This window comes from Mobula hypostoma, chromosome 5, assembly GCF_963921235.1.
Source record: "Mobula hypostoma chromosome 5, sMobHyp1.1, whole genome shotgun sequence".
NCBI classification, from domain to species: Eukaryota; Metazoa; Chordata; class Chondrichthyes; order Myliobatiformes; family Myliobatidae; genus Mobula; species Mobula hypostoma.
Genome location: NC_086101.1, coordinates 23,325,454 through 23,351,984, shown reverse-complemented (window position 1 = coordinate 23,351,984; position 26,531 = coordinate 23,325,454). Strand labels below are relative to the sequence as shown.

At 45.0% G+C, this 26,531-nt stretch overlaps 1 protein-coding gene across 3 annotated transcripts in view; it reads left to right on the top strand.

Moving 5' to 3' along the window:
* Positions 1–20,552, top strand: part of LOC134346684 (uncharacterized) — a 90,699-nt gene extending 70,147 nt beyond the window's left edge. For 2 of the 3 annotated variants that reach the window (XM_063048192.1, XM_063048191.1), the window contains 4 exons: positions 4,474–4,566; positions 12,613–12,708; positions 19,862–19,908; positions 20,416–20,552. In XM_063048192.1, the coding sequence (XP_062904262.1) occupies positions 4,474–4,566; positions 12,613–12,708; positions 19,862–19,908; positions 20,416–20,526 (347 nt within the window). In that variant the 3' untranslated portion in view covers positions 20,527–20,552. Of the gene's footprint in view, positions 1–4,473; positions 4,567–12,612; positions 12,709–17,328; positions 17,488–19,861; positions 19,909–20,415 lie in introns of all 3 variants that reach the window. The other variant, XR_010017987.1, reaches the window with a different exon arrangement.
* The last annotated feature ends 5,979 nt before the right edge of the window (positions 20,553–26,531 follow it).

Here is a 26,531-nt window from a genome sequence, read left to right as displayed (position 1 = left end):
TCTAATTTACATTTCAGCAGAAATACCAAGTGACTCATGTTGACAAAATGAACTCCTCCCACATACCCCCACCCCATCCCCACAGAGTCTCTGGATTCCTGTGGCATCCGGAATGCAATTGTCCTACATGATTGACAGGTTGAGATATGAAGTGGTGACACAGAATGTCTGGAGTTGTTCTGGAGTCAACTCTGACCCGACTGCAGAGCGGGTTTTCGGAGAAGTGGCCCTGAAGAGGGAGGGTCAATTCCATAATAATTTATATGTCAAATCATAATATAACACCAAATTAGCTTTGAGGTGAGGATGAGGAAGATACACCCCTTCTCCTGAGGACTATGGGATGGAGGATAACAGCCTATTCGAAATCTGCAAAGAGCTGGAGATGTGGGGTTCTCTCCCTGACACTTGATTGCAGGTTGGTGAGTGCCTCTCTAACTGATCGGGATTTGGAGTGAATGGCAGCAATATTTCAAATATTTTCATTTTTTTTTTCTTCAGTGACCAACACAAACTGGTGTTGCCAACGCAGACAGTTAACTCATGAGAACACCACCACCTCCCAGTCCTGAACAGGTTATAAAATGACAGTTTCCAGATATTGTTGCTCTTTCCTTGCTAATTAATTCAAGGACTTCCTGGCTTTCTGAGAACAACTTTACCATACAATCTTTCATTGTACAAAAACTGGTAGCAATAGCTACAATTACCAACAATTGTGTAATAAAATGTCCCATGGTACTGACAGACAAAATATCAAATGAAATGTGTCAGCATGTCACAGAAAACAACAACAGCCCAGGTGACTCCAGTCTTGAACAAGAGCTTGGATTCAGGGAGCGGCATGAATAAGGAGAGGGAGGTGAAGAGTTGGATAAGTTTCGAGCTGATGTTTCAAGCCAAGACACTTCATCAGGACCAGAAAGGAAAGGACAAAAGCCAGAATAAGAAGGTGGAGAGAGGGTGAGGAGTAGAAGCCGGCAGATGATAGATGAGATCAGGTCAGGGGGAAGGAGTGGGTGTGGGAGGGGGATGCCCTCCACTCGTGTATTTATATTAAAGAGACCTTGATGGAGTGGATAGTGGTCACCTGTATCACAGTCTGTAGACGAGCTGTGCAGGAGCACGTTATTTACAGACATCACACAATAAGTTGTGATCCTGATGTGTTCTGCTTTAGTTCTCTAGTGGGACTCAATATAACAAACCAAAGCCTCAAATTGAGGGGAAGTTGGCCAGGGACTTTGGAGACCTCAAGGTGTTCAGGGATTTGGAGAAGAGTCGTTGTTGCTGGGGTCATAATGTCATGGAATGATGGTTTATTTCTCCAGAGTGGAATATTTTGTGGTGGGAGATTGAAAATCAGGAGGAAAATCCCTGAGAGGAACCATGACCAATGTCATTAACATTAGGCGCTGGAACTTGGTAACGATCAGGGTCAAGATTCGAGAGTAAGGTGAGATAGGAGAGAGAATGTGTTAAGAGTACAGAGAGAGATGAAGTTTCAATGTCAGGACACAAGGAGTATTCAGGAAGGTTGGTGCAGTGGGCAAAGGGAAGGGAGGGAAGCTACAGAGTCAGATGAACAGGTTCAGTGACAACCATCCATGGGTTTAATGCATTTTGTTGGAAAACTTCAAGAGGGTGGATTACGGAAATGTGGTGAATTAAAGATAACTGCAATGGTATAACATTTGAATGTAACCTATCATCATGAATGGCAATGACGTTTCACTCCCAAAGGAGCTCAATGCCTTTTATGCTCACTTTGAAAGGGAGGAGCTATGAGAATCTTGCGGCACCCAGTGACACTGTGAACTATGTATTGGAGGCCAATGTCAGGCTGTCTTTCCAGAGGGTGACCCCTCAGAAGGCAATAGGCCCCAAAGGGTACCTGGCAGGGCTCTGAAAATCTGTGCCAAAGACATTTTCAATCCCTCACTGGTTAGAGACAGAAGCTGCCCTGCTTCAAAAGGGCAACAATTATACCAGTGCCCAAGAAGTGCAGTGTGAGTTGCCTTAATGACTATAATCCAGTAGCAGTCACATCTATGATGATGAAATGCTTTAAGAGATTGGTTACGGCTAGAATTAACCTGTCTCAGCAAAGACCTGGACCCACTGCAATCTGTCCACAATAGGAGAATGGCTAACATGATCTCATTGGCTTTTCACTAGAGTCTTAGATCACCTGGACAATACAATTGCTGTACCTATGTCAGGATGCTGTTTATTGACTGCAGCTCAGCGTTTAACACAATCATTCCTACAATTCTAATCAAAAAGCTCCAGAACATGGGCTCTATACCTCCCTCTGCAAATGGATCCTCAACTTCTTAACTGGAAGAGCACAATCTTTGTCGAATGGAAATAACATCTCGACCTCACTGACAATCAACACTGGCACACCTCAAGGATGTGTGCTTAGCCTACTGACCTACTTTCAATACACCCATGTCTGTGTGAGAAGGCATAGCTCAAATGCCATCTATAAATTTGCTGATGATACAACTGTGTTGGCAGAATTTTAAGTAGAGATGAGAGAGTGTACAGGAGTGTTATATATCAGCTAGCTGAATGGTGTCGCAGCAACAACCTTACTCTCAGTGTCAGTAAGGCCGAAGAACTGATTGTGAACTTCAGGAAGGGTAAGACGAGGAAACACACACCAGTGCTCATAGAGGGATCAGAAGTGGAAAGAGTGAGCATTTTGAACTGCTGGATATCAATATTGCTTGAGGATCTAAACTGGGCCCAACATATCGACACAGCTACAAAGAAGACAGTGGTTATATTTCATTAGGAGTTTGAGGAGATTTGGTACGACACCAGAAACTCTTGTAAATTTCTACAGGTGTACCGTGGAGAGCATTCTATCTGCCCGCATCACCATCTGGTATGGGTGGGGGCTACTGCACAGGATCGAAATAGGATACTGAGTTATAAACATAGTCAGCTCCATCATGGGCACCTGCCTCCACAGTATCCCAAACATCTTCAAGGAGCGATGCCTTAAAACATGGCGTCCATCATACTTGGTTCTAATTGCTACCATCAGGAAGGAGGTACAGAAGCGTGAAGGCATGTACTCAGTGATTGAGGAACAGCTAATTCCCCTCTGCCACCTGATTTCTGAACAGACATTGAACCCATGAACACTACCTTACTACTTTTCTATTTCTATTTTTGCACTACTTATTTAATGTAATGATTTAAAATACAGAATATTAATTACTGTAATTCACAGTCTTTTTCTATTATTATGTATTGCATTGTATTGTTAACACATTTTATGACATATGCTGGTGATAAACCTGATTCTGCCTCTGATTTTGATTGTACAATGAACAGTCAGACCTCTGGTGGAGCTGGATTTGATAATGTTGGGTTAAATGAGTTTTTCATCAGGGACCTGGGGAATTGGACCTGAAGGAGTTGAGATGGTGGGTGAACCAAGCAGAGTGACTGAGGAAGCAGTTAGATTGGGTCAGGAGACTCAGTGATGTTGCAGAAGGTGTGATTCAGGATTTGAGTGACCCCTGAAGTCGTTTACATGTTTGGGCATTGAAAATACAGTGGGAAGGAATGTGAGAGGGAATCTGTTCCAAGAGTGGGTTTTAATAGAGTGGCAAGATGTTTGGGAGGCAAAACATTGGGCTACATCACAACTTTGTTGAGAGTAATTGAAGATGAACACTAAAATGTGTTACCAAGAGCAACAGCCTGGATGAATTGAAATGAAGAAGGAGAGGTATCCCCTTCATCTGGTGATGAACTTCCTGGGCAGCCCCTACATTCACGTACTATTAAATGCCTAATCATTCATGCAGACCTGCCTGTCCCCATATTGTTATGTTTTCACCTTGGAGTAGAGCATCACCTGTCACCGCCTGACACCTTTAAGCATTGAGGTGCCTTAATGTTCCAATATTCACCATGGAGCCAGGGTTCACAGACAAACAGTGTAACTCCATTGCTGAAGCTGGGACTTGTTATTATCACCACTGGCAAGACCATGTCAATTGCAGCACTTGACCACTAAGATAATGCGACTGAGCTTAAATACAGTGGGATGGGTCTTGTCTTATTTGCTCAGTGTGTACACAGAGAGATTGCAGTCTTCCTGCCATTTCCATGTTCATGGTCTGAGGATAATGGCTACCCAGGTTCGAAGGTAGATTTCCAGAACTAACCACAAGGTCTTTAGTCTCTGCTGGGATCTCCACACACTGACAGTGGAGTGAACTCCCTGAACCTCCCTCACTGCATTGCTCTGACACCTGGTCCTTTTCTACCCTGCTGGAATTGTCTCATTATCACAGCCAACCTGACCAATAATAATCGATGTCTGTTATCTGGAACACTTGTCCACTGAAACATATGTAGAACTGTTTGTGTTGATCTGTTACTTCAGTTTTGAAACAGTTTGAAACAGTTCTAATGTTGTTGTTCATTTCTCCCTGTGGACTCTAGAAGACAAGCAGTGGTGGTGGCGACTGAATATTTGTAACATTGTGGCTCTTGTCTTCATCCTCATTGCCCTCCTTTGCTGGATTGTGTCTAAAGGTATGTGCACAAATGTTCTTAAATTGCATTAAAATAGTCGCTGTAGTACTGTGGCCTACAAACAGAAAAGTCTAGAAAACGTGGTGGACGCAGTCCAGCCCATCACAGACAAAGCCCTCCCCACCATTGAGCACATCAGTGAGCGATTCCACAAGAAAGCAGCATCCATCACCGAGAACCCCCACCATTTCACTGCTGCCATCGGGTAGGAGGTACAGGTGCCTTAGATCCCATACTGCCAGCTCAGGAACAGTTATTACCCCTCAACCATCAGGCTCCTGAACCAGTGTGGATAACTTCACTCACCTCAGTTCCGAACTAATGCCACAAACTATAGACTCACTTTCAAGGACTCTACAAATCATGCTTAATTTGGTTGCCCAATTTGACTTCTTTTGAATTGACTGTTTGTCTGTCTTTGTTTGTACATACAGTAGAAACTTAAAAAACATAGAAATATAGAAAACCTACAGCACAATACAGCCCCTTTGGCCCATAAAGCCGTGCCAAACATGTCCTCACCTTAGAAATTACCTAGGGTTCCCCATAGCCCTCTATTTTTCTAAGCTCCATGCGCCTATCCAGAAATCTCTTGAAAGACCTTATCGTATCCGTCTCCACCACCATTGCTGGCAGCCCATTCGTCACACTCACCATCACTGCATAAAAAAACTTACCCTTGACATCTCCTCTGCACCTACTTCAAAGCACCTTAAAACTGTGCCCTCTCGTGCTAGCCATTTCAGCCCTGGGAAAAAGTCACGGACTATCCAAACGATCTATGCCTCTTATCATCTTGTATACCTCCATCAGGTCACCTCTCATTCTCCGTTGCTCCAAGTAGAAAAGCTGGGTTCTCTCAACCTATTCTCGTAAGGCATGCTCCCCAAACCAGTCAACACCCTTGTAAGCCTCCTTGGTACCCTTTCTATGGTTTCCACATCCTTCCTGTAGTGAAGCAACCAGAACTGAGCAGAGTACTCCAAGTAGGGTCTGACCAGGTCTTGTATAGCTGCAATATTACCTCTCGGCTCCGAAACTCAATCCCACGATTAATGAAGGCCAATGCACTGTATGGCTTCTTAACCACAGAGTCAACATGTGCAGCAGCTTTGAGTGTCCTATGGACTCGGATCCCAAGATCCCTCTGATCCTCCACACTGCCAAGAGTCTTACCATTAATACTATATTCTGCCGTCATTTGGCCTACCGAAATAAACCACCTCACACTTATCTAGGTTGAACTCCATCTGCTACTTCTCAGCCCAGTTTTGCATCCTATCAGTGTCCTACTGTAACCTTTGACAACCCTTCACACTATCCACAACACTGCAACCTTTGTGTCACCAGCAAACTTACTAAACTATCCCTCCACTTCCTCATCCAGGTCATTTATAAAAATCACAAAGAGTAGGGACCTAGAACAGATCCCTGAGGCACACCACTGGTCACTGACCTGCATGAAGAATATGACCCGTCTACAAACACTCTTTTCCTTATGTGAGCAAGCCAATTCTGGATCCACAAAGCAATGTCCCCTTGGATCCCATTCCTCCTTACTTTCTCAATACGCCTTGCGTGAGGTACCTTATCAAATGTCTTGCTGAAATCCCTATACACTACACCTACTGCTCTACCTTCATCAATGTGTTTAGTCACATCCTCAAAAAATTCAATCAGGCTCATAAGGCATGACCTGCCTTTGACAAAGCCATGCTGGCTATTCCTAATCACATTATACCTCTCCAAATGTTCATAAATCCTGCCTCTCAGGATCTTCTCCATCAACTTACCAACCACTGAAATAAGACTCACTGGTCTATAACTTCCTGAGCTATCTCTATGCAAACCTCCAATCAGGACACAACTGCGCAAGTGCGTGGACGTCAGCCAGTGAGAAGAGTTTAAAAGGGGATGGTTATTTCCTCAGTGGTTTGATCAGGACATGACTGCGCAAGCACGTGGACGTCAGCCAGTGAGAACAGCGAGAAGAGTTTAAAAAGAAGACAGCTTTATAGAATGGGCGAAAGAGTACAGGGTGACAAAATAGGAAGGCTTTGGCTCAACAAGGCTTCGGCGATAATGGGTCGAGGTGAGGTACATTATCTGTGTAGAATATGGGCAGAAAGTGTGTGTGTGAGGCCAGTGTTCTGTGCTCGGGGTGAGATGTGGGAAGTCCGGGAGACTCACAGCCTCCCGGAGGGCCACATCTGCGACAGGGGCATGGAGCTACAGCTCCTTCGAGATCGGGTTAGGGAACTGGAGATGCAGCTCGATGATCTTCGTCTGGTCAGGGAGAGTGAAGAGGTGACAGAGAGGAGTTATAGGCAGGTAGTCACACCAGGGCCTCGGGAGACAGATAAGTGTGTAACAATCAAGAGAGGGAATGGCAAGAGGCAGATACTAGAGAGTACCCCAGTGGCTGCCCCCATAACAGTAAGTACTCCTGTTTGAGTACTGTTGGGGAAGATGGCCTACCTGGGTGGAGCAACGGTGGCTGCATCTCTGGCACAGAGTCTGTCCCTGTGGCTCAGAAGGGCAGGGAAAGGAAGAAGGCAGCAGTAATAAGGGACTCTATAGTTAGGGCGTCAAACAGGCGATTCTGCAAACACAAGAAAAAAACATGGATGGTAGTTTGCCTGCCAGATGCCAGGGTCCGGGATGTTTCAGATCACGTTCACGATATCCTGAAGTGGGAAGGAGAACAGCCAGAGGTCGTGGTACATATTGGTACCAATGACATAGGTAGGAAAAGGGAGGCGGTCCTGAAAACAGACTACAGGGAGATAGGAAGGAGGTTGAGAAGCAGGACCACAAAGGTAGTAATCTCGGGAATACTGGCTGTGCCACGTGGCAGTGAGTATATGAATAGAATGAGGTGGAGGATAAACGCGTGGCTGAGGGATTGGAGCGGGGGCAGGAATTCAGATTTCTGGATCATTGGGACCTCTTTTGGGGCAGGTGTGACTGTTAAAAAACCATAAACCATAGAAACCATGAAAACCACAGCACAAAAACAGGCCTTTTGGCCCTTCTTGGCTGTGCCAAACCATTTTCTGCCTAGTCCCACTGACCTGCGCACGGACCATATCCCTCCATACACCTCCCATCCATGTATCTGTCCAATTTATTCTTAAATGTTAAAAAAGAACCCGCATTTACCACCTCGTCTGGCAGCTCATTCCATACTCCCACCACTCTCTGTGTGAAGAAGCCCCACCTAATGTTCCCTTTAAACTTTTCCCCCCTCACCCTTAACCCATGTTCTCTGGTTTTTTTCTCCCCTTGCCTCAGTGGAAAAAGCCTGCTTGCATTCACTCTATCTATACCCATCATAATTTTATATACCTCTATCAAATCACCCCTCATTCTTCTACGCTCCAGGGAATAAAGTCCTAACCTATTCAACCTTTCTCTGTAACTGAGTTTCTCAAGTCCCGGCAACATCCTTGTAAACCTTCTCTGCACTCTTTCAACCTTATTTATATCCTTCCTGTAATTTGGTGACCAAAACTGAACACAATACTCCAGATTCAGCCTCACCAATGCCTTATACAACCTCATCATAACATTCCAGCTCTTATACTCAATACTTTGATTAATAAAGGCCAATGTACCAAAAGCTCCCTTTACGATCCTATCTACCTGTGACGCCACTTTTAGGGAATTTTGTATCTGTATTCCCAGATCCCTCTGTTCCACTGCACTCCTCAGTGCCTTACCATTAACCCTGTATGTTCTACGTTGGTTTGTCCTTACAACACGCAATACCTCACACTTGTCAGTATTAAACTCCATCTGCCATTTTTCAGCCCATTTTTCCAGCTGGTCCAAGTCCCTCTGCAGGCTCTGAAAACCTTCCTCACTGTCTACTACACCTCCAATCTTTGTATCATCAGCAAACTTGCTGATCCAATTTACCACATTATCATCCAGATCATTGATATAGATGACAAATAACAATGGACCCAGCACTGATCCCTGTGGCACACCACTAGTCACAGGCCTCCACTCGGAGAAGCAATTCTCTACTACCACTCTTTGGCTTCTTCCATTGAGCCAATGTCTAATCCAATTTACCACCTCTCCATGTATACCTAGCGACTGAATTTTCCTAACTAACCTCCCATGCGGGACCTTGTCAAAGGCCTTACTGAAGTCCATGTAGACAATATCCACTGCCTTCCCTTCATCCACTTTCCTGGTAACCTCCTCGAAAAGCTCCAATAGATTGGTCAAACATGATCTACCACGCACAAAGCCATGTTGACTCTCCCTAATAAGTCCCTGTCTATCCAAATGCTTGTAGATTCTGTCTCTTAGTACTCCCTCCAATAACTTACCTACAACCAACGTTAAACTTACTGGCCTATAATTTCCCAGATTACTTTTCGACCCTTTTTCAAACAACGGAACAACATGAGCCACTCTCCAATCCTCCGGCACCTCACCTGTTGACAGCGACATTTTAAATATTTCATCCAGGGCCCCTGCAATTTCAACACTAGTCCCCTTCAAGGTCCAAGGGAACACCCTGTCAGGTCCCGGGGATTTATCCACTTTAATTTTCCTCAAGACAGCAAGGACCTCCTCCTTTTCGATCTGTACAGTTTCCATGATCTCACTACTTGTTTCCCTTAATTCCATAGACTTCATGCCAGTTTCCTCAGTAAATACAGACGCAAAAAACCTATTTAAGATCACCCCAATTCCTTTGGTTCCGCATATAGCCGACCACTCTGATCTTCAAGAGGACCAATTTTATCCCTTACAATCTTTTTGCTCTTAATATACCTGTAAAAGCTCTTTGGATTATCCTTCACTTTCACTGCCAAGGTAACCTCATGTCTTCTTTTAGCCCTCCTGATTTCTTTCTTAAGTATTTTCTTGCACTTCTTATACTCCTCAAGCACCTTATTTACTTCCTGCTTCCTATACACATCATACAACTCCCTCTTCTTCTTTATCAGAATTGCAAGATCCCTTGAGAACCAAGTTCCTTATTCCTATTCACCTTGCCTTTAATCCTGACAGGAACATACAAATTCTGCACTCTCAAAATTTCTGCTTTGAAGGTTTCCCACCTACCGATCACATCCATGCCAGAGAACAACCTGTCCCAATCCACACTTTTTAGATCCTTTCTCATTTCTTCAAATTTGGCCTTCTTCCAGTTAAGAACCTCAGCCCTAGGACCAGATCTATCCTTGTCCATGATCAAGTTGAAACTAATGGTGTTATGATCACTGGAACCAAAGTGCTCCCCTACACAGACTTCTGTCACTTGTCCTAACTCATTTCCTAACAGGAGATCCAATATTGCATCCCCTCTAGTTGGTCCCTCTATATATTGATTTAGAAAACTTTCCTGAGCACATTTTACAAACTCTAAACCATCTAGACCCCTAACAGTATGGGAGACCCAATCAATATATGGAAAATTAAAATCTCCTACCACCACAACTTTATGTTTCCTGCAGTTGCCTGCTATCTCTCTGCAGATTTGCACTTCCAATTCTCTTTGACTATTGGGTGGTCTGTAATACAATCCCACTAATGTGGCCATACCTTTCCTGTTTCTCAGCTCCACCCACAAGGATTCAGTAGACAAGCCCTCTAATCTGTCCTGCCTGAGCACTGCTGTAATATTTTCCCTAACAAGCAATGCTGCTCCCCCACCTTTCATTCCTCTGCCTCGATCACATCTGAAACATCAGAACCCTGGAATACTAAGCTGCCAGTCCTGCCCCTCCTGTAGCCAAGTTTCACTAATTGCTACAACATCATAATTCCACGTGTCAATCCAAGCACTCAACTCATCCGCCTTCCCTGCAATACTCCTAGCATTGAAATATATACACCTCAGAAGATTTTTACCACCACTCACAACCTTTCTATTAGTGGATTTGCTTGAACTTTTAACATCATTTATTTTCACCCCAGCCACACTCTGAGCTCTGGCACTTTGGTTCCCATCCCCCTGCAAATCTAGTTTAAAGCCCCCCCGATAGCATTAACAAACCTCTCTGAAAGGATATTGATTCCCCTGTAGTTCAAGCGTAACCCGTCTCTCTTGTACAGGTCCCACCTGCCCCAGAAGAGGTCCCAATTATCCTGAAATCTGAAACCCTGCTCCCTACACCAGTTCCTCAGTTCCTCCATCTCCAAAGGAGGGGTTACACTTGAATCCCAGGGGGACCAATATCCTGGCAGGGAGGTTTGCAAAGGCTATTGGGGAGAGTTTAAACTAGAATTGCTGGGGAGTGGGAAATGAACTGAAGTGACAAAGGAAAAGGCAGTTGGCTCACAAATAGAGAAAGCTTGGAGACAGTGTGTGAGGGAAGGTAGGCAGGTGATAGAGAAGGGATGCGCTCAGACGGATGGTTTGAGATGTGTCTATTGTAATGCAAGGATTATTATGAACATAGCGGATGAGCTTAGAGTGTGGATCAGTACTTGGATGTTTTGGCCATTACAGAGATTTGGATGGCTCAGGGGCAGGAATGGTTACTTCGAGTGCCAGGCTTTAAACGTTTCAGAAAGGACAGGGAGTGAGGAAAAAGAGGTGGGGGCATGGCACTCTTCATCAGAGATAATGTCATGGCTGCAGAAAAGGAGGAAGTTCTGGAGGGATTGTCTATGGAGTCTCTGGGTGGAAGTTAGGAACAGGTCAATAACTCTCCTGGGTGTTTTTTATAGACCCCCCGATAGTAACAGGGACATCGAGGAGCAGATAGAGATACAGATTCTGGAAAGGTGTAATAATAACAGGGTTGTTGTGATGGGTGATTTTAATTTCCCAAATATCGATTGGCATCCCACTAGAGCAAGGGGTTTAGATGGGGTGGAGTTTATTAGGTGTGTTCCGGAAGGTTTCTTGACACAATATGTAGATAAACCTACAAGAGGAGAGGTTGTACTTGATGTGGTCTTGAGAAATGAACCTTTTCAGGCATCAGATCTCTCAGTGGGAGAGCATTTTGGAGATAGTGCTCACAATTCTATCTCCTTTACCATAGCATTGGAAATGGATAGGAACAGACAAGTTGGGAAAGCGTTTAATTGGAGTAAGGGGAAAGATAAGGCTATCAGGCAGGAACTTGGCAGCATAAATTGGGAACAGATGTTCTCAGGGAAACAAAAGGAAGAATGGTGGCAAATGTTCAGGGAAATATTTGCGTGGGGTTCTGCATAGGTACGTTCCCATGAGACAGGGAAAGGATGGTAGGGTACAGGAACCGTGGTGTACAAAGGCTGTTGTAAATCTAGTCAAGAAGAAAAGAAGAGCTTACGAAAGGTTTAAAAAAAACTAGGTAATGATAGAGATTTAGAGGATTATATGGCTAGTAGGAAGGAGTTTAAGAATGAAATTAGGAGAGACAGAGAGGATTAAGGCAAACCCCAAGGCATTCTACAAGTAAGTGAAGAGCAAGAAGATAAGACGTGAGAGAATAGGACCAATCAAGTGTGACAGTGGAAAAGTGTGTATGGAACCGGAGGAGATAACAGAGGTCTTAATGAATACTTTGCTTCAGTATTCAGTACAGAAAAGGATCTTGGCGATTGTAGGGATGACTTACAGCAGACTGCAAAGCTTGAGCATGTAGATATTAAGGAAGAGGATGTGCTGGAGCTTTTGGAAAGCATCAAGTTGGATAAGTCACTGGGACTGGATGAGATGTACCCCAGGCTACTGTGGGAGGTGAGAGAGGAGATTTCTGAGCCTCTGGTGATGATCTTTGCATCACCAATGGGTATGGGAGAGGTTCTGGAGGATTGGAGAGTTGCGGATTGTTTGTATGTAGTTATTCAGTGATCCTATTGTATTTCTCTCTTCTACGGTGAATGCCTGCAAGAAAATGAATCTTAAACTAGTAAATGCTGACATAACGTATTTTGATAATAAGTTAACTTTGAACAGTGATTAACATGTTTTGTCTCATGAATGTTATTGGACATATGACTGTGTTGAATGTACCTTTAAACTGGGATTGTGTGTGGAAAAACAGTGTACTTACTCAGTGGGCTCACTTCTGTACATTTCAGATCAAAGCTGCGAGACCAACATTCCAGTCTGGGTCATATTCACTCTATCAGCAGTCACAGTTGTTATAACGTTATCCAGATCCTTTCCAGTTTGCAGTAAGTATCAAAATCAAAACATTTTCTAAAGGACTCAATCAGTTTGAAAACGTTCCCCTGGTCTCATCAGCTTCTAAAGGGAACAGTTGTGGGGAAATCTCCAGAATGTTATCAACTCAGTCCCAACTGGCTGCTGTCAATCGGGCACAGAGCCGGCCCAGGTTTTGTTGGATTCTGTTGGAAGTTCTACCTAGAGGTGCTGTAATCTCATAGTAGATGAGCTGATGGGGATTGGGACTCCTGCTGGAGTGTGGAAGTCCTGAACTTTTGGTTTGCATTCAGGTGATTTCTGTGCCTGCAGGGAAATTATTGCAGAGAATTCTAAGTCATGGGAGTTGTGTATAATTAGGAAGGTCAGGATCTGATTATAGATTGCCAGTAAGGCCCAGTGTCAGGGAAACCGAATCTGTCTAATCTGAGGAGATGGAAAGGAAGATTGATGAAGACAGTGTAGATGTGAAGAGCATGATTATGGTTGACTGAGATCTGGGATCTGCTATGATGGAATGGTGGAGCAGACTCGATGGGTTGAATGGCCTCATTCTGCTCCATTGTTTTATGGTCTTATGGACAGAAAGCAGAGGTTGTGTTGGAAGAATGTTTTTTTCTGATTTGAAGTCTGCACCTACTTGTGTACAGTGGCAAATGGTTCTAGGACTTCTGCACTTTGTGATACAGTATATATTAATGACTTAGTTGTGAGTGTAGGAGGTATTGTTAGTAAGCTTACAAATGACATGAGAATTGGTGGTGTTGTGGATGGTGAGAAAAGTTGTTCAAGTCTGTAATAGGATGTGGATCAGATGGAGAGTTGGGTAGAGCATTAGCAAGTGGAACTTAATCTTCACAAGTATAAGATCAAGCATATTGCAGAGTCAAAATAGGACTTGGACATCTGCAGTACATGGCAGAAATGTTGAACAGAGAGACTGAGGATTTGAAGTTCATAGCACACACAAAATGCTGGAAGAGCTCAGCAGGTCAGGCAGCATCAATGGAAATGAATAAACAGTCAATGTTTCAGACCGAGACCCCTCAACAGGACTGAAAAGGAAGGGAGAAGAAACCAGAATAAGGTGCTGGGCTGTGTGTTGTAGGTGAAGCCAGGTGGGCAGGGGAGTGAGATGAAGTAAGAAGCTGGAGGTGATAGATGGAGAAGACAAAAGGCTGGAGAAGGAATCTGATAGGCGAGGAGAGTGGAACATGGGAGAAGGGGGAGTGGGAGGGGCACTAGGGGGAGGTGATAGGAAGGTGTGAAGAGAAGAGGTAGAGGGGGCCAGAGGGGAATAGTGGAAGAGGGAAAATTACTGGAAGTTGGAGAAATCAGTGTTCATGCCAAAAAATTGGAGGCTACCCAGATAGAATATGAGATGATTCTCCTCCAACCTGAGAGTGGCCTCATCATTCCAGTAGAAGAGGCCATGACAGATATTACAGAATGGGGATTGAAATTAAAATGGTTGGCCACCAGAAAATCCTGCTTCTTTTGCAGATGGAGGGAATGGATTCAACAAAGTGGACTCCAACCTACATCACGTCTAAACAATGTGGAGTAGGCTGCATCAGGAGCACCAAATATAGTGAACAACCCTAATAAATTTGCAGGTGAAGTGTTGCCTCGACTGGAGCTGCTGTCTGGGGCCTTGAACGGAGGTGAAGTGAATAGGCAGGTGTAGCACTTTTTTCAGCTTGCAGGGATATGTCAACAAGTAGATTAGTGGCAAGAAATGAATGAATGAAGAGGGGAATCATGGAGGAAGCAATCCCTGTGGAAAGCAGAGAGTGGGAGTGGGAGGTAAAGATGTTATTTGGTGGTAGGGTCCCATTGAAGATGGTGGTAGTTGCAGAGAATGACGTGCTGGATGCAGAGGGTTATGGGTGATGGCGGAGGACAAGAAGAACTTTATCCTTGTTGCAGCGCCGAGTGAGTTATGGCAAAGGAGTGAGGGTGAATGTTAAAGAAATGAAGGATATGTGGGTGAGGGCAGCATCAGTTGTGGAGAAAGGGAAACCATTACTTCTTGAAGAAGTAGGACATCTCTGATGTCCTGGAAAGGGAAGTGTCATCTTGGAGACTGATGCAGTGAAAACAAAGGAACTGAGAAAATAGAATGGCATTTTTACAGGAGACAGAGTGGGAGGAGGCATAGTCAAGATAGCCATGAGAGTCAGTAGGTTTATAAAAGATATCAGTGGACAGTTTATCCATGGAGATGGAGACAGAGAGATCGAGAAAGGAAAGAGTGGTGTCAGAAATGAACCAAGTGAATTTAAGGGGAGGATGGAAGTGGGAGGAAATGTTCCAAGTTCATAGTTCCCTTGAAGAGGGAACATTGGCTGATAGTGTGGAGGAGAATGTACATGGTATGCTTGTCTTTAAAATTTGGGCCATAGAATATAAGCATTGAGACACCAGGCAAGGTCAGAAATAGAAAGATAGGCTGGATGAATTCATGGCTGAGGACCTGGAGCAGGGGCGGAGATTCAGTTTCTTAGATCATTGGGATCTCTTTTGGGAATGGAGACATCCTGTAGAAGAGGGACAAGTTACACTTGAACCAGAGAGGGTCCAATATTCTTGCAAGAATGCTTGGGAGTTGGATGGGCTTCTGTGCAGGAGTATGACATGGGATAAAGCAGTAACGTGAGAGCAAGTTTATGAATCAGGATAGTCAGGGAAAGGAAAAGAATGCTCAATTAAACTTTCAATGCATGAGTTAACAGGTAAGGTGAGTGAACTCAGCAAGTAGATTGAGTCTGTGGACTGGGATGTTACAGCCATTACAGAAACATGGCTGAGAGAAGGGCAGGACTGGCAGCTCAGTGCTCCAGAATACAGATGCTACAGCCATGACAGAGGTACAGGTAAATGAGGAGGCGATGTTGCCTTTTGATAAGGGAGAATGTAACATCAGTGATTAGTGATGACATCTTTGGAGGATCATCCAGTGTATGTTTGAAATGTAGGAAAAAAGGGATTGTCACTTTAGTGGGGTTGGATTATGGACCCTTAAATATTCAGCGAGAACTCGAGGAGTAGTTATGCATAGACATTTCTCACCATTATCAAAATGACAGGGTTGTGTTAGTAGATTTTAATATTCACATTATTGACTGGGTCATTAGAGTGTTGAAGGCCTGGGTCGGGTGGAATTTGGGAAATATATTCATGAAAGGAAATGGTTATTGACTTGAAAAGAACTTGCAGCCTGCTTTATATTGGCGGCACAGCAGTGAAAACTGCGAGCAGCTTCAAACTCCTGGGAGTGCACATCACACACAACCTCTCATGTCCCAGAACACCTCCTACACAGGCAGGGAATCACCACCAATGCCTCATTTTTCTGAGGAGGCTGAAGAGAGCTGGACCGTGCACATCCATGTTCACATCATTCTACAGATGCACAGTAGACAGCATCGTAACAAGCTGCATCACTACTTGGTATGGAAACTGCACTGTGGTGGACAAGAAGGCTTCAAAATGGATAGTTAAAACTGACCAACCCATCACTGGCACCAGACTACCAGCCATTTAGCACATAGAGTATGTAGAGAGTAAGGTGTCGGAAAAGGACCAGTAACATCATAAAGGATCCCGCAAACCTTGCTCATGGACTGTTTGTCTCACTCCCATAAGGGAGGAGGTTGTGAAGTATCCTTGCCAGGACCACCAGACTCAAAAAACAGTTACTTTCCCCAAGCAGTAAGACCGATCAACACCTCTACCTGCTAACTCCACCATTACTTTATTATTTCCCATCGGTCACCTTATGTATAGCTCAGTGTCACTTTATGGACATCAATCTATGTATATAAGCTGCCTTATATATTTATATTTATTGTGTAATTTTTATTATTATTAACATGTTCTTCATATTTTGTATTTTTTGTGTTGCATTAGATCCAGATTAACAATTATTTTGTTCTCCTTACACTTGCGTACAGGAAATAACATTAAATAATCTTGAATCTCTAGAAAGTTTGCTGAGTAGAGGGACCGAGACAGGAGGGTGCAACACTGGACCTCCTCCTGGAAGATGAGACAGGGAAAGTATCTGAGGTGGCAGGCAGGGGACTCCTTGGCCCTGGTGACCAGAATACTTTTATTTTTAAAGTAGTGATGGAAAAGGATAGCATAGGAGCACAGGTTAGGATACAAAACTGGAGCAGGGCTAATTTTGAGGAAATTAGCCAGGATCTAACTTACAGGAGCTGATTGGGAGAGGTTGTTTGAGGGGCAAGGAACAAATGGAATGTCTGGGGGGAATTTTAAGTGTGTGATATCAAGAATCCAGGAGCAGCACGTTTCTGTTAGGGTGAAGTGTAAACCTAGTAAATTTAAGGAATGCTAATTGGTGAGAGATACTGAGGGTCTGGTCAAGAAAATGAAGGAAGCGTACATTGGTTTAGGAGGTTGAGAACAAGTGAGTCCCTTGATCTTTTTCAAAAGATTAAGAGTACTCTTAAGATGTAAATATATTCATATATTTATTGAGATACAATGCAGAATAGGTCATTCTGGTCCTTTGAGCCATGCCACCCCGAAATCTCCTGATTTAATCCTAGCCTAATCACGGGACAATTTACAATGACCAATTAACCTATGTCTTTGAACTGTAGGAGGTAGCCTACATGGTCACAGGGAGAATGTACGCACAAACTCCTTCCAGGCAGCAGTGGAACTTGAACCAGAGTCAGCTGAACTGTAAAACGTCGTGCTAGCCTCTGCGCCACCCCAAATCAGGATGGAAAAGACAGAGTGGGAGATGGATCTGGCATGTAAGGTGAAGGAAAATTCCCAAGTTCAATAGATATAGGAAGAGTAAAAGGATGGGTAGGGAGAAAGTCAGTGCCCTTAGAGATTAGTAGGGCTGCCTGTGTCTCAAGCTGTCGGAGACAGGTGGTATTTTTAACCAATATTCCCCCTTGGTATTTACTGAGGAGAATATTGTTTTCACTCAGGAGATAGGGGATAAAACTGAAGATGTGTTGGAGATTCTACATATTGCCAAGGAAGAGGCATTTGCAGCCTTGCAGTGCATTAAAAGAGATAAATCCCCAGGGTCTGCCTGAGTATATCCTCTGACTTTATGGAAGGCGATAGCAGAAATTGTGCAGATCCTTACAGAGATATTTGCTTCATTGTTAGCCACCAGTGGATTTCCCAAAGACTGCAAGGATGCTAACATCATTCCATTGTTTAAGACGTATAGCAAGGAAAAGCCTGGGAACTACCGGCTGGTCAGCCAGACATCGATGGTGGAGAGGAATTCTGAGGGACAGGATCTCCCAGGATTTGGATGGATGGAGTCCAAATTAGGAAATTAGGAGGGTCAACATGGCTTTGTGCATGGGAAGTCATATTAGAGTTCCTTGAGGAAGCAACCAACATTGTAGCTGAGGGTAGGGCAGAGGATATTGTCTACTTTGACCATTGCAAAGCCTTCAAAGTCCCACATGGTGGGCACATCTGGAAGTTTAGGTCTCATGGACTCCAGAGAGAACAATCTGGGTAGGTTCAAGATGAGCTCAGAGGTAGGAATCAGAGAGTGTTTAAAGGTTGTTTGTCAGAATGGAGACCAGTGATTAGTGGTGTCAGTGTTAGGACCCTTGTTATTTGTTATTTATATAATTATTCGGATGTGAATACACAAGGCTTGGTCAACAAATATGCAGATGACTCAAAATGAGGAGATATTGATAGTGAAGAAGGTTTTCATGGATTACACAGTGATCCTGATCATTTACAGAAGTGGACTGAGAAGTGGCAAATAGATTTCAATAGAGAAAAGTATAAGGTATTGGATGCATTTTGGAAAATCAAACCAGTTTGGGACTGGTACTCTGAATATTTGGGCGCCAAGGAGTGTAATGGATCAGAGAGACCTCGGAGTACAAGTACATCGTTCATTGAAAGTGGTGTCACAGGTAGACAGGGTGGTGAAAAGGGCATTTAGCATGCTGTCCATCTTCAGTCAGGACACTGAGTAGAGGAGTTGGGACATTATGCTGCAGTTGTATAAGTCATTGGTAAGACCACACTTGGAGTACTGTGTACAGTTTTGTTCAGCCTGTTATAGGAAAGACGTAATTAAACTAAAGCAAGAGCAGAAAAGATTTACGAGGATATTGCCAAGACTAGAGTTATAGGGAGAAGTTGGCCAGGCTAAGTCTTTATGGATTGGAACATGGAGGGGAGCCAAAATCTAGGGGTGGGCAGAGATTTCAGGTGAGAGTGGAAAGATTTAACGGGGATCTGAGGAGCACAGAGAGGTTGGTGAGTAGATGGAACGAAATACCAGAGGAAGCAGTTGTGGGAAGTACAATCTTTTCATGTAAGAAATACTTAGATCGGTACATTCAGGGACAGTGCTTGGAGAGATATGGGACAAATACAGTAAATTGGTATGAGCTGAGAGAACAATGTGGTCAGCATGGACTCGTTGGGCTGAAGGGCCTGTACCTGTGCTGTATTCTCTATGATTCTACATCGCAAATTTACAAAATACTGTATAGGCCACGCTGGAAGTACTGTGTGTAGTTCTGGTCACAACAACATAGGAAGGATGTGGTTGAACTGGAGAGAGTGCAGAGGAGACTCACCAGGATGTTGCTGGATTGGAGGAATTTGGTGATGGGGAGAGATTGCATCGGCTGGGCTTGGTTTCCCTGGAGTGAAGGCAGCTGAGGAGGGACTTTATAAGTATACAAGGTTGTGAAAGGCATAGATGGGGCAGGGAGTGAAAATCATTTCCCATGGTATGACAGGGGTATCAAAAACAGCTTTTGGATTTAAGGTGAAAGTAAGGAGTTTTGAAGGAGATGTGTGGGATTAGTTTTTTAAACAGTTAGTGATTGACATCTGGAACACACTGACAGAAAAGGACATGTTATGTCTAATATTACAAGAAGGATTTAGAAAGGCATTTAAATAGACAGGGTTTAGAAGGGTATGGACCTCATGTGGACAAATGGGATTGATGTTGATGGGAAAATACACAGCATGATGAGATGGGCCAAAGGGCCTTTTTCTGTGCTGTACAAATCTGTGACTCAGCTGTGAATAAATGGTCGGTTAAAATAGCAACAAATAATCTTCGACAATGTATATCATTCATCTAGAATTTATAACTGATTATTTCATTCATTACAGGCAGAAACAAAGGAACTAACGAGAAAAACTGTGCTGAAATAGAACAGGTATTTTCTTCATATAAATTCCTGCAGTTTTCTTGTGTTTAAATAGTTTGTAAATTCACTGTTATTTCTCCCTCTCTCAATTCACACATGTATAAACTCAATGGAATCTTCCTGCTGTATTTATAAAGCCACTCTCTCTCATGTATTGACACATGGGTTAGTGGGAATCATAACATCTGTTACTGTCGATAATATCTGGTTAAATTTAATTTCATAGACAGTATCCCTTAGTGTTTCATTACATTCTTGTTTGGACATTATTATGGATATTTACCATTTCTCACAGTCTGTGTCTGGTTCTGCAGAGAGTGTTTGTCTCTGTCTGACCCTTTGTAACATCTGTTATGTCCAATTAGTCACCCCTGCCTCTCCCTGGTCCCACTCCCCTCCCCTGCCCTGTCCCACACCCCTCCCCCCACTCTGCCCGTCACTCTGTCCCATCTTTATCTCAGTGAACAAAGTGAAGATTTGTCATCATGTATAACAAACACATTCTGTCCATTTTAGGATCCTGGAGAAATGCAGGAATTACAAACTCTCAGCCCAGATCATGAAGCTGAACCTGAAAATCATCCGGTCAGTTCGAAGGGACACGACAGCCTTCAGATCCAGAGGTGACTGTGAGGACAGGTTCTGTGTCCCTGCTGTAGACTGGAGCCTGGAAGATCCTTCCCTCCAACAGTGGGAACATGGTGCTCTGCAGCTGTAACTTGTCTTATCCTGAGTGAGAACAATACTGCACTCATTTCAGCTCTCAGCTTCCGGTGAGAAATTCAATCCTCGATAATCTGGCAAAATTCTCATTGGCAGTGGAATCATTTGAAGGAACCATGAAAGAGGAGCCCAGAGGGGCTCAGACTACGAGACCTTATGGGTTTGTCTCTGATTTAGATCACTGGAAGGTGCAATAACTACATAATATGTGCTTCAGAAGACAGTCCTGACTGCAATCTGGGACATCAAATGCAGGCTCCCACACACAGTTCAACTGCTTTGCCTGATGAAGACAACCACAATCAGGTTTATTGTCACGGTGTTATGAGATGAAATGTATTGTTTTGTGACAAGATCACTGTCTCTCAGATTCCTCGCCTCGGGATCATTCATTGCTGATCTCTACCACATCTCACACTTTACTCCTTGCTGCTGCCTGGCTGTAGACCTGGAGGGTCACCAAGGCCCCCTTGTACAACAAGCACCTCTTGTGGTTAATGTTCCCCACCAGAATGACAAGGTCTCTCTGAGTCCCTCTTCTTTCCCATCATTTCATGTGAAGCAGTAACACTTCCTTTTGCTTGTATTTGTTTGTGCTGTCGAGGCTGACTTCCCCTGTCGTAGCAGAGAGGTGAAATGCTGGCAGCTGAGAGAGATCAAACAGAACATCCCGATGTCACCATTTTCACTCCCGGCCATGGCATTGCTCTTCCATCACGTCGGTGTTACAGGAGTTACCCTTTGTACCCTCGCAGTGGTCAGTTGGAACTGGAGTTCCTCTGTTCACCTGTTTACTGGAATCTGTGCAATGAAATCACCAGGCTACAGTTTCAGGACAATAATCCTCATTCATACACGGATCGTTAACCCTGAGTATAATAATGAGGCCGGCATCATCCAACTCGGAGTGACACATCAGTGATGAGCATTTTCTTCATCAATCCACAAACATCGAACTATTACTCCTGGGCCATCCTGAGAAGGGTCACAGAGTCACACAGCACAGAAACTGGCCCTTGTTTCCCATCTACACTGATCCCATTTGTAATCATTGTGGGATCCGCATCAAATTTGTTATTTTCCTGCCTAGATTGTCTATTGTTCATCAAACTGAGGACAGTATGTAGACTCCACCCCACCTTTGTGTTGTTGTATCAGACTAAACCAATGAACCCAAGCCCAGAAATCCTTTCCATTTTGTACAAGTATTAAAACTGCTCTGGCTGTTACACTAATGCAGTGGGTGTGTGTGTATTTACATCAACACGGAATGGTGCACGAACTCTGTGCTGGTCTCCAGTTACTGCTCATCGCTAGTGGAGTTTGTGACTGTTGGATGCAGATCATCTTGTTTACCACGGGAATTCACAGCTGTCCTTTTAGTCGGTGTGTACATTCCACCACTGCTAAAGCTAAGGAGGCGCTCTGTGAACTCTATGGGGCTATTAGCGAACTGCAGAACGCACACCCTGATGGACTGTTTATTGTCGCCGGTGATTTTAACCATGCGAACCTTAAGTCAGTGCTCCCCAAATTCCATCAGTATGTGGACTTTGCAGTGAGAGGGGCAAATGCGTTAGATATTGTTTAGACAAACATTCCCAATGCGTACCGGGCGGAGCCCCGCCCCCACCTCGGTGACTCAGACCACATCTCTGTTATGCCAATCCCAGCATACAGACCACTCGTCAGACGCTCCAGACCAATTCAGAAGCAGGTGAAAACCAGGCCAGCAGGAGCCGTCTCTGCTCTTCAAGACTGCTTTGAGCACACTGACTGGCACACGTTCAGGGAGGCTGAAACCGATGGCGGCTCCACCAACTTAGAGGAGTACACGGCATCAGTGACTAGCTACATCAGCAAGTGCATTGATGATGTCACTGTGTCCGAGACCATCACTACACGCGCTAACCGGAAGCCATGGATGACCGCGGAGGTGCGTGCGCTGCTGAGGACCCGTGACTCCGCCTTCACAGCAGGCGACAAGGCAGCCCTAACAACAGCGAGGGCCAATCTGTCCCGGGCCATCACAGAGGCAAAGCGTGCACACGCCCAGCAAATCCACAGCCACTTACAGGATAGCGGCGACACGCGGTGCGTATGGAAGGGCATTCAGGACATCACCAACTACAGGAAAACATCGCCTGCCTGTGCTGGTGATGCCTCCTCCCAGATGCGTTGATCAACTTCTACGCTCGTTTCGAGGTGGTAAATGACGTGGTGGCGAGGAAGGCCACTCCTCCTCCAAATGACCAGGTGCTGTGTCTTACCGTGGCTGATGTGAGGAACACTCTATGCAGGGTCAACCCACGGAAGGCTACTGGACCAGACAATATTCCTGGCAGAGTGCTTAGAGGTTGTGCAGACCAGCTGGCAGATGTTCTCACTGACATATTCAACATCTCCCTGAGCAGTGCCGTCATTCCAACATGCTTCAAGGCCACCACCATCGTCCCCGTACCGAAGAAGTCTTCAGTGTCCTGTCACAATGACTACTGTCCCATTGCTTTCACATCCATCATCATGAAGTGTTTCGAGAGGCTCGTCATGAGGCAAATCGAGACCCTGCTGCCCCCCTCACTGGACCCCCTGCAGTTCGTGTATCTTCCCAACCACTCAATAGACGACGCCATCGCCACCACCCTCCACCTGGACAAAAAAGACACGTACGTTCGAATGCTGTTTAAAGACTTCAGTTCAGCATTCAACACAATCATTCCTCAGCACCTGATTGGAAAGCTGAGACTGCTGGGCCTGAACACCTCCCTCTGCAACTGGATTCTAGACTTCCTGACTGGGAGACCTCAGTCAGTCCAGATTGGGAGCAGCATCTCCAACACCATCACACTGAGCACGGGAGCCCCCCAGGGCTGTGTGCTCAGTCCACTGCTGTTCACTGTGCTGACCCACGACTGTGCAACAATACACAGCTCGAACCACATCATCAAGCTCGCCGATGGCACGACCGTGGTGGGTCTCATCAGCAAGAACGACGAATCAGCATACAGAGAGGAAGTGCAGCGACTAACTGACTGGTGCAGAGCCAACAACCTGTCTCTGAATGTGAACAAAAGAGATAGTTGTTGACTTCAGGAGAGCACGGAGCGACCACTCTCCACTGAACATTGATGGCTTCTCCGTTGAGATCGTTAGGAGAACCAAATTTCTTGGTGTTCACTTGGCGGAGAATCTCACCTGGTCTCTCAATACCAGCTCCTTAGCCAAGAAAGCCCAGCAGTGCCTCTGTTTCCTGCAAAGGCTGAGAAAAGTCCATCTCCCAACCCCCACCCTCACCACATTCTACAGAGGATGTATCGAGAGCATCCTGACCAGCTGCATCACTGCCTGGTTCGGAAATTGCACCGTCTCGGATCGAAAGACCCTGCAGCGGATAGTGAGGTCAGCTGAGCAGATCATCAGGGTCTCTCTTCCCGCTATTACATACATTTACACCACACGCTGTACCTGCAAAGCTAACAGCATTGTGAAGGACCCCACGCACCCCTCACACAAACTCTTCTCCCTCCTTCCATCTGGCAAAAAGTACCGAAGCATTCGGGCTCTCACGACCAGACTGTGCAACATCTTCTTCCCCCAAGCTATCAGACTCCTCAATACTGAGTCTAGACTGACATCTACATCATTTATTATTGCACTGTAATTTGTCCTCTCCTGTGCCTATTGTCTTGTTTATTAATTATTGTACTGTCCTGCACTGTTTTGTGCACTTTGTGTAGCCCTGTGCAGGTCTGTAGTCTAGTGTAGTTTTTACGTAGTCTGGTGTAGCCTTGTGCTGTCTCACATAGCCTAGTGTAGTTTTGTGTTGTTTCATGTAGCAACAGGGTCCTGGAGAAACGTTGTTTCATTTTTACTGTGTACTGTACCTGCAGTTTATGGTCGAAATGACAAAAAAAGCGACTTGACTTGACTCTCTTTAGAAATCCCATAAAGATTGTGATTTTCCCCAGTACCAATACCAGGTACAGCATTTCCTCACAAAATCCCTCCCATTTCTGTACAGTGAGCAGTGAAACTGCAAGAAAACTCTGTATGTATCATGGTCTGGTCCATGAAGTCCATATTCCTGTTCACGGTCCGACCATAGTTCCTTATTCCAGGGTTTCTGGTTTTCCCCAGTTTCTGTTGTAGGCACATGATTCTCATTTTGGGTCTGAGACATAAATACCTCTGCAAACAAGGGATTCCATGCTGGACTGTTCTGTTCCCCTCCCTGTTTTTCCCCCCTCGCCTGACTCTCTGCCTGCTCACTTAGCCTGGATACCCCGCCTGTATTGCTGAAGTTTTACTGCCAGAGCAAGACTGAAGCCTTGTTTGGTCAAGATTAGAAACTGTCTTTCATTGTGTGGAATTGTCTCTCTGTGTCTACGCCTTCGCTAGGTAGGTCTGGTCGTTTGCCGCTACCTAGTGTTAGGAACTGTCTCTGTGTCCTCGCCTTCAATAGGTGGATCTGGCTGTTTGCTGCCACCTTGTGTTGAGATCCATCTCTTCATGTTCAGTGTTCTGTGTATGAGTCCCGGACCTATGTCCTGTTCCCAAGGAGGGGTCTCAGCTCTGTGTTCCGTGCTTCTGTCTCTTCTATTCCAAGGCTCCGTGCTCCTGAAGGCCTTCGTCCAGTCCACGCCTAGTCCAGTCCTATCCAAGTCCGGTCCAGGTGCCTTTACCTGTCCTTGTGTCTCGCGCTACCCAGGAGTTCCTCACCCAAGCCATGTCCAGTCCTGTAGCCTCGTCTTGTCCTCGCCTAGTTCTGGAGTCCGAGCCCGAGTCAATTCCCAGTCTCTGGCTCGGAGTCCATACCCAAGCCTCGAAGTACCCTTGACCCAAGACCCCAAGCCTGTCTCCAAGCTCAAGCCTCAGGACCCCAGCCACGTCTGTCCTGTAGTCATATCATGTCCTTGCCTGGTTTTGGGGCCCGAGCCCGCGTCAAGACCAAGGTTCTGGGTCCTTGTCCAGTCTCTGGCTTGGAACCCAAGCCCAGGCTCCTAGTGCATAGTTCCTTGTCCGGGTTCCCTGTCTTATCCATGTCCAAGCCCAAGTCTGCGTTCTTGTGCCTGATCCTTGTCTGTATCCTGTCACGCCCCAACTCCAGTCAAGTCCTGTTCCTTGTACTTCAATGTCTGTCTCTTGCATTTGGGACCGTTCCCAACGCCCCCCATTATGACAGTATGAGTTTGAATGTTGTATTGGAGGGTGTTTTGGGGATATTTTAATCCTATACTGTATGTATATTTTGTATATTTTTATTTTAAACATTTTGCCTGATGTCTCTTTGTGATCATTACTGATTAAATAAACACTTCTGTTTTACTGTTGGTGATAATTCTTGCACAGAATCTGTCTAATTATGGGATATTTACAATGTCCGATTAACCTCCCACCTTTGGACTGTGGGAGGACAGCGGAGCATCCGAGGAAACCCACACAGTCACAGGGAGTGTGTACGAACTCCTTATAGACGGTGGGAATTGAACCTGGGTCACTGGTACCATAAAGCGTTCTGCTGACCAATACACTACCATGGTACAGAAAATGCTAGAAACAGTCCGCAGTTCAGACAGCATCTGTGGAAAGAGAAACAGAGAGCGTTTGAGAGGGTGAAATGGCAACGTGACGTTCAAGAGATAAACCGTGGTGAGGGGTTTAGTGTCAGTCGAGAAATTAAGTTAGTGTCTTCATTTGATGAAGCAGAAATTGATAGGTATTTCCTACATTTCGAGAAAGTGGCCCGTAATTGGAATTGCCCGAGGGATCAGTGGGCGGTGCTACTACAGAGTGTGATTAAGGGGAAGGCTCAGCAAGGATATGCAGCCCTGTCTCATGAAGACGCAGATGATTATGGTGAAGTGAAAGGTGCTGTGCTTAAGGTTTATGAGTTAGTCCCGGAGCCATAC